General features: G+C 30.6%; 1 protein-coding gene across 3 annotated transcripts; it reads left to right on the top strand.

Annotated features, from left to right (window-relative positions):
• The first annotated feature begins 1,179 nt into the window (after positions 1-1,179).
• On the top strand, positions 1,180-5,838 carry LOC106477658 (28S ribosomal protein S5, mitochondrial-like). 3 transcript variants are annotated; one of them, XM_022381164.1, is made up of 4 exons: positions 1,180-1,255; positions 2,897-3,013; positions 3,499-3,624; positions 5,555-5,838. In XM_022381164.1, exons 1-4 carry the CDS (start codon positions 1,252-1,254, stop codon positions 5,821-5,823), a joined length of 516 nt encoding a protein of 171 aa, XP_022236872.1. In that variant the 5' UTR covers positions 1,180-1,251; the 3' UTR covers positions 5,824-5,838. The 3 variants fall into 3 exon arrangements, with proteins under 3 accessions (XP_022236872.1, XP_013793655.2, XP_022236871.1); XM_013938201.2 differs by having other exon boundaries at positions 1,220-1,310; XM_022381163.1 differs by lacking the exon at positions 1,180-1,255 and adding an exon at positions 1,679-1,794.
• The last annotated feature ends 3,034 nt before the right edge of the window (positions 5,839-8,872 follow it).

The raw sequence follows: 8,872 nt of genomic DNA, 5'->3' as shown, positions 1-8,872 counted from the left end.
CTCTCTTCTTGTTTCTTTTCTTTTTCCTCCAACAACTGCTGTAATCTCTCTTCTTGTTTAATTTCTCGTTTTTCTTGTTTCTTTTCTTTTTCCTCTAACAACTGCTGCAATTTCTCTTATTGTTTCTTTTCTTTTTCCTCTAACAACTGCTGTAATCTCTCTTCTTGTTTAATTTCTCGTTCTTCTTGTTTCTTTTCGTGTATATTTTGTTGTTCGAGCTGCCATTGTTGCAGGTTTTCTTGCAAATGCTGTTGTCTCTCTTCTTGTTTCTTATGCTGTTCTTGTATTGCTGCCATCAAATCTGCTAAACTGTAGTTTGATTTGCCGCTTCTCGTTTCCATCTTCTCTTTTTCTTCTTTTTTTTATCCCACTTCTTGACACCAATTTGTTACGTTTCCGTTTGTTAATTAACTTTCCGTAACTTCGTTCCGACGAAACTTTAGCGACATAAGTCCTTACTTAATAAAACTGGTTTATTCTTTCCGAATATAACTTTACGATACACTTAATTTCAACAATCGCGCTAAAACAAACGCTATAACAACGAACGTGCTCTATAATACTCTCTGACTGCAGATCAATTACTCACTGTCTACACACACATTATTGTCCCGTCACGTTATCACCCTCTTTTATATATCAGACTACCCTATATCTAGTAAATGCTAGAGCATTCGCCAAGGTACAGGGTAGTTCTAGAAACGTGGCGTGACACTAGTCATGTGACTTCGCTGACGCAACAATACTATTCTTACGTAAATGAATAATTATAGGTTTCAAAGTAAACCAGTACGGCGAGGTGCACGTGAAAAAGAAAAAAAAACTAAGCAGAATACTAATAAGCAACACAAACAATATAACATAACAAAATTAAAATGATGAATTATAAACTTGAAACTTTAAAGAGCAACTGATTTTAAACGTCATTGATTTACCAGGAACTCCAAATGTTTACTATCAAGCACACAGTCTGAACCGATAAAAAGTTTTTCAACACTTATCTACATCTGCCATATAAACAAGACACCAATCACGCATATTTTTGATCCAGTATATCATAGTATTTATTGTTTTACAGAAGCCATCCAGCAAATGTGTCACGCTTTGATTTTCTCGGAAAGGTATTATCAACAATAAAGAAGAATGAAAACCTTACCTCAAATGTGTATTTTTGAGGAGAGGGTATTATTAGTTTGGAACTTATACACCAGAGAGTACTGCTGATCAGGGATTCAGGGAAGCAATGGCGGCATGCGTGAGGATATTTTTAGTTAGAAATTTCTTTCAGAATTTAGTGAAAAGTAGCTATGGTAATGTTTGATGTTTCTCATTTTGGCACAGATAATCAATAACTTCTAAGCGTAAATTCTTATATTATGTTATTCATTCAGTTTTGTTTAGTCATTTTCGTAATTTCTAAACTAGTCTTCCGTCGATTGTATTTCTAATTCTAATTATTTCATTTCCAGTATTTGTAATTTGTGCTATAACTTATAAGTATAACAGTATAAGTTATAACTAATAAGGATAACTTGTGTTACTATAATATAATTTATAAATTCTAGTATAAATTATGATGATAAAGATATTGCATTCTGTAAATTGAGTAATACCGTTGGTATTAATACTAATACTGTAATTTAAAGTGTAAAAGATCTAACTCTGGTCATGCTGAGGAATAAAGCAGATACTATAACTATGAGCACAACTGAACTTGGCAAAAATATTTTTCACGAATTAAAAGAAAATGTTATTTGTGTCGGTAAATTTCAGTCAACTGAATGGAATATTTGGGTTTGTTGATTTTTCTCATTATTTTATGTTAGTTTTTCATCATTTCTCGTGATTCACAATTAAAAAAATTAAAAGCTAGAACTTATGAATCTTATTAAAATAAATCTGAATTTTGTGCTATGATATTTTTTGAAGTAATTGATTGTGTTATTAAAACTTGGTGTGCGTATGTGTATGAAATTATTTATTTGGATTCATTTTGCTTCTCAATAATTAGGATCACCACATCTTAAAATGACCAGTTAAAGAATCTTTTGATTTAAATGTAGCACTTTTAGAGAGTTCACCTATCACTTTGAGTTTGAAACAAAATGTTTAATCTTAAAATGCTGTGTGAAGTAGTTTGTTAACAGTCTAACATTTGAATATGTATTTGTACCCACATCTCTCATTATTTGGCTAAACTTTAGCAATCAGCAATTTTGCAGACCACGTGAAAGAATGCATATCAGTAGATTATATGAATAATAATAATATTAGTTTGTAGTTATGCACAAAGCAACACAATGGGCTATCTGTGCTCTGCCCACCACGGGTATCAAAACTCGGTTTCTAGCATTGTAAGTTCGCAGACATACCTCTGACCTCTGTGCCACTGGGGGGGCAATAATAATATTATAAATCTTTCATTACAGAGTGGATTTTCACAATTTGTTATTATACTGAGCAATCTCATAAGTTATTTATTTTATTCATTAGTTATTACAAGTTTATTATCCTATTTCATTCAAACATCTCATGTATAATAATTAATACTGTCATAAAGTTACTTGCTGGGAACATAAGAAGATAAATCATTGAATGGTTTGGACATAAGACATCAGTTTAATTCATGCTATTTTTAAATGTGAATGCTGTCTTCACATCATTTTTTAGGAAATGCCATTTATCATACTCCTATCTGCACTGCTACTTGAATTGAATAGCAATTTTTGGTAGGTTTGAGATTTGATAGTTAGTCTCTTATCTTGGGTTTCTCTATACAATCCACTCTATGTATAACTGTTATATGTCCAGTTTTAAAATTTAGGCCTTATAGCCTAATTATTACACTTTGTATAAAGAAGCTTTAAATATAGCTTATGTTTCTACTTTGATTCAGGTACCCCTTCTTCTGTGAAACATCAGTGGGTTAGAAACGGAGTGACTTCCCCATTTCTTTTTGCTGATTATACACAGTTTCTTCAGTCACGTCACAGTAGTTCTATCTTTACAAAATGTAAGTACATTTGTCTGTTGTTAAGTAGACATTTATGCTGATTTTAGTTGAATTTCCTGCCATGTATATAATACACAACAATTTACAGTTTATTTGTCTTTTACAAAAGCTTTAGTATTATATTCAGTACTGAATGAATCAGAGATTTATTATGGAAACATGATTAAGTTGTATTGTTTTGAAAAATTGTCTTTTCAGAATTTAATGCTTGTATCTTATGTTAAAAAAAGACAAATTGTTTGTACTGTATCAATGAACTATGAAACATTATTTGGAATGATGGTATTTTACCAGCTAAAACTTCTAGAAGGATCTCATGCACATTAAATCATTTACACATAACTTTTAGAAAATCACTTATTGCAGAAACAGCACAGAATAGAACAGTGTAAACATTATTAATCACATTTATTAAAAGTATTGATAATGTAGTTTTGATCAATTTAGAAAGCTAGAATAAGGATGTTTTTGCTGTTTTTTTTTAGTAACTGCTGAACAGCTTTGGAAGGGTGTTACAAGTGTCAGTAATGCTGGTAGAAAGAGAGGTAGAGGAAAAGGTGTAGGGAAGAAAACTGCCAAAGACTTAAATAAAGGACAGATACTTGGAGTTGGTTAGTACAGAATTTCTTTTTATCATCAACTATTAAAAATGTAGTATATATATTAGAACAGGATAAATAAAAATCCTTTTATTGGGTAATAACATACTAATTTGCTAATTTAATAACAAATGAAGTTGATTTGCATTGGAAACATAAAATCATACATATTATAACTCTAAATTTAAAAAATTTATATTCACAAAATTTAGCAAATTCTCAGTAAACATATTAAGTCTGTGAATTTATGTAGTCTTTATTGAGTTAATCTGAGTGAAAGATGATTTTCATGTTAAGAGTAAAAATATGTATTTTCATTGTACAGTTTCATATTTCATTCGCATAAACTGAAGCCACCGAAATGAACATCAAAGATTTTTTAGTAAAATTTTGTTTCATCTCATATTTACTATACCCTAACACCAATTGTAGCAAATTCATCACTGTATGGTGAAATAAAAAGTTGAAAAATAATAAATAAAATAAGTAATACTTTTTCTTCATCTTAGAATGGATCATTTGTTGCCAGATTGTCTGTTTAATTATCTTCACAATTTCAACTGTTAACCTTTTTACATCTGTTTTCTTTAAATGCTGTTGTTCTGTTACCATACTAAGTTCCAAGGAAGCTGATAATTACTCCATGAAAAGTAATAAGTCACAGCGAGAGCTCTTATCTGTCTCATCCCACAGATAAAGTAGACAAACAGACCAATTTACATATGATTTGAACTCGTAAACTTGAGTTCCTAAACTCATAAAATCTTAAATTGTTTTATTTTTGTTACATAACCAAAGAAGTTTTTAATATGTACATTCTAGTTACTTTTGTTAAAATATATATAACAATGGATAAAAAAATATGCATCATAAACAAGATATTTATTACTTTTTCTTATTTAGTCACTAAGACCAGTTTGCACTCGGATATTATGCTTCAGTAACCCTATGTTTTTTTTACTTTGTCTGTTTTCCAAAAAATAATTGATGTAGCTTTCAAATATGCATTTTTAGAACACAAAAAATAAATCAAGCACTAGAAAAAATACCCCAAAACTAATTTATGTTGCTTTCTAACTAACTTATAAATAGATAAAAGCATTCAATCACTGCTAGAAGCAACATCCTTACATAACACACTTTAAACTTTTCTTCTGAACTACTGTCTTCAATCACTAAATATAAATAAACAGTCTTAAGATTCCAGTATATTATAATATGCTTTCTTTGTTGGTCATAAACTTGTCCATTATAAAAGTATACATGATGTAATAATGGGCTTGAAATGCATGAAAAGACAGGAGGGAATATTTTAGTTGGTTTCACAAATTTATTTACATTTCAACAAATCAAGAAGGTAGGAAGTTCCAATTTTTAAGTTTTGTTTGTCATTATGAGCAGTTTGTGTGTCTAATTAGGTGCAAGTTTCAACAGCCTATTTTTGATATTAGAAAATTCTGAAAATGAGAAATCACGCCAAGATATAATGCATGACACAGAAGAGTAAAGATTGAGAATTATTTTGATGTTTTGTTACGAAATTAAGAAGTTAAAACTTGGATAATATAAAAATATGAGTTATAAACTTCATGTTGATGCCAAGTTTACTGACATGTATTGATAATAAAGTTCTGAAAGTAAATTTTGAATGTAAACTTTGAAAAGTTGTGACGTGCACTCTAAATCAATTGTACTTATAGGGTTGGTTTTAATTTGTAATACATCATATTTCTGAAGTTTGTTAGTCTTAATACCTAAGGTTAAATATGAACTATTTAACCAAAAAAAAAAGAGCTATTATGTAGTTTTGTAACTTAAGGGAATATCAGAAAGTTCTAAATGTTTAATGTTGTTTTTTTTCTGAGTAGTTAATTTGTTTTATTGATTCTATCTTGAAATGCATTAAGATGTAAATTTATAGTATGTATATTTATGTCTTTAGGAAAAATCAACATGATATGGCCTGGATTAAATGCTCCAGTATTAAGAGGTAGGGAAGTTGTAGAAAGACGGGAGTTACCCCCTGATAAAGATCGAGAGGAGAAATTGTTAAAGATGCGTGATGAGATGGGAGCTTTCAAGCCTTTGAGGCTCTCACCATTAGAGCGAGGCTGGTCAGGAACAAAAATGCCAGGAAGAAGCATTGGAATTCCAGACCCCATTGGTGAAGGTAAAGAACGTTGTTGTTTTTTCAGCAATTTAAGCTTATGATTTTCTGTAGTGTATATAACCTTACAGTAATACAATCTCTTGCTAACACATGGTTGTACTGTTTTAAAGGTTTCATCTTCTTTTTCAAGTAAAAGTAGATTTCAAATATCTACCCATACTTCTGGATCCACAAGAATGTATGAATTAATTTTTTTTTGAAGCATAGAAGAACTATAGACGAGTTAATATATGTTGTATTTTTGAGTATACATTCATATTTACTTTATAGGAAAAACTACTTCTGCATTAGAATTATAAATTTAAGGCTCTTCATTTGTGATCAGAATTCCTCTGCTGTCTATAAACATCCTAGTTACTGGAAATATGCGTGTATAAATATTCTTTTTATTTTCTGTTTTAAACAAGCAAAGTTTATCTCTTTTACATTACTTTTATTATTATTATGTTTCAATGTATGTTAAACTAGGATATAAATATTTATTCACAAGATACCACTGACTGTAATCCCATTTTCTGATAACTTTCAGTGGGTGTTTTTGTTTTTTACAAATTGGATTGAAATGCATAGGATAAAAAAGATATTGGTTGATTGGAAAATTCAGTACAGGAAATTATACCTGTGGAATTCCATTGTGATAAAATTTGACTAACAAGTGACTTATAATGTTTTGTTCGCTTCCCGTGTCTGAAATTAATTATGCAAAGGCATTCAGATATCTTGATGGGTGTCGTAAGGTTTTTGAACTAAAGAGACATATTCTGACAGTTTTCCAATCAATAATGTATTTTAGCAATTAATTAGTATATTTTGCAACTGCAAGAAAGATAGTACAGTTATCACATACAGTAAAGAATGACTGGTGGAAGATGTTGGTGAAATGCCAAAAGTTTATAAAGATAATTATGTTTACCCCCTATCTTTTCACACTGGAAAAAACAACAAAAACTTTTACTGTCCTAAGATCAACATTTTGGGTAGATTTTCAGTCTGCTGTTACTGTGAAATGGAATTTAGTTTGAAAATTCAATTTCAACTTTGTTTAAGATTTTTTCAACACTTTTGTACACCATGCACTGTGAACAAGATGTCACCCAAGCATCTAGTTGATCTAGTATGTTATATTCTTTCCTGTTCTATAGAAGTAATCCAGCAAACTTGTCATACTTTAGTTTTTTTCTGAGAGGTTTCATAATGCTAAAATTTGAGTTCAGTACCTGTAGTGGGCACAGTGCAGGTAACCTATTGTGCAGCTTTGTGCTTAATAACAAACTGACAGAGGCCAATCTGATTTTTTCTGTAGTAGTTTGATTATCTATATATACTACTAAAACTCTGAGATTGTTTGTGTGCTTGTCTGTAATTAAATACAGCAAAAATGGCACACAATAGTGCCATATTTGTAATGAAATGAGAATAGAAACAGAATAAAACAAGTTTCGTTAAAATCGGGCCGCGGTTTACCAAGTTTTAGTCCCATTTTTCAGGTCATTTTTATGAAAATTTCTAGATGAAATTAGGTACAGTAGATGACGTCACATATCAGTTTATCTATGTATCTATTTGTTTTCAACCTGATGAATCACTTTAAAATATCTTCTATACAACAATATATGCACAACAGAAATTAAAGATGAGGTAAAAATGTGTTATAACGGCACGTAGAAAGAACAACAATAAAATGGACCTACAATATTATTGACTATTTGCAAATAGTAACTATGGAGATGAGGTATTAAATTAAAATCAAGTAGAGAACAACAACAAAATTTTATCAACTAAAACCTCTCACCAAGCATTGGCTATTATATTATTTCCCTGGCAATGTTTCCATCTTCATTAAAAGGCATAAGATGACAAAAACAAGATCTTGAAGAATCTATCTATCTATATACTAAAACTCTGAGATTGTTTGTTTGCTTACTTTCTCAGTCAAAAAATCATTCACACTACCGTTCGCACTCTTTATGAAACTTCATCGGGCCACGGGTTAATGAGTTAGCGCCATTTTTTGGGTCATTTTTATGAAAATTTCTAGTATGAGTAATTTTACATCACACTACCATTTGTGCTCTTTATGAAACTTCTTCGTTCAAATCTATTTCCCTTTCAATGTTCCCATCTTCATTAAATGGCGTAACAAGATCTTGAAGAATTTCTCAATAATGTGCCTTGGTTATGGTAGACAAGTCAAAGAAAAAATAAAGTGTTACTGTTTCTTATTTGTAGAAGGTTTAAGAGGAAAGGCCACAACATAATGAACTAATTCATCGCAATACCTGAAACTCTGACTTCACTTTTTTGAAATCCAAAAATATATCTCTAGGGATAGACTTGTAGTGCATGGCTGCGTTATCTGTTAATTTAACCTGTTTTTGAAGTGTCAGCTATTTTGCATGACCTTGAAAAGCATGAAGCAATATGTACTACAACTCTGAACAGTGGCGTAGCAAGGGTTCTCAGCACCAGGGGGCAAGACACTTTTGGCGCCCCCACCTCTGAAATGTTTTGATTATTTGTCTTGTGACTCAGTACCCAGTTAATGACAATAACATAAAGAATTAATTACTGCCTTACACAGGCCTAAAATAAAGTCACAATATAACATCTCACAATATCACAACTGTAAACCTGAAACTAATGAAGTATAGCCTACTAGGTGTACTTACATAATTTGTAAACCATTTTGATATTTATGTCATCCAGTATTGTTCAAAGTCACACAACTAGAGTAATCTTTCAAGCATTCGGAATAAATTTCTGTTGTATCCCTAGTTTTGAAACTTATGTTTTATATGAGAAGCCAGTCACTTGTGGTGTACATGAATTATAAAACAGATTGATAAAATACTACTTAAGTTTACAAATAACAAATTTTATTAGTATACAAAACTGTACATATACTTAACTAGATCTTGTACAGGTAGCATTCTGGTATTCATGATGACATTATATGAACCTTTTGTGCTTTTGCTGTTGCAAATGCGTCAATTAAACTATCAAAATTTAAGGTATTAAGTACGTTTTTTTCAATACTTAATATTGGCAAGTTACTCAGTCGTTCTTGAGTCATTGAGGTTCACAAGTATC

Source organism: Limulus polyphemus, unplaced genomic scaffold (genome assembly GCF_000517525.1).
Source record: "Limulus polyphemus unplaced genomic scaffold, Limulus_polyphemus-2.1.2 Scaffold76871, whole genome shotgun sequence".
In the NCBI taxonomy this organism is placed as follows: domain Eukaryota; kingdom Metazoa; phylum Arthropoda; class Merostomata; order Xiphosura; family Limulidae; genus Limulus; species Limulus polyphemus.
This window is presented reverse-complemented; position numbering and strand designations above follow the sequence as displayed.

What these genes read in the sequence shown, in the direction of transcription:
- LOC106477658 (XM_013938201.2), top strand. Translation starts at nt 1,244, where the DNA reads ATGGCGGCATGCGTGAGGATATTTTTAGTTAGAAATTTCTTTCAGAAT. An exon ending in TTTAGTGAAAAGTAGCTATG is followed by an intron (nt 1,311 to 2,896) that starts GTAATGTTTGAT and finishes ACTTTGATTCAG; the next exon opens with GTACCCCTTCTTCTGTGAAA. An exon ending in TAGTTCTATCTTTACAAAAT is followed by an intron (nt 3,014 to 3,498) that starts GTAAGTACATTT and finishes GTTTTTTTTTAG; the next exon opens with TAACTGCTGAACAGCTTTGG.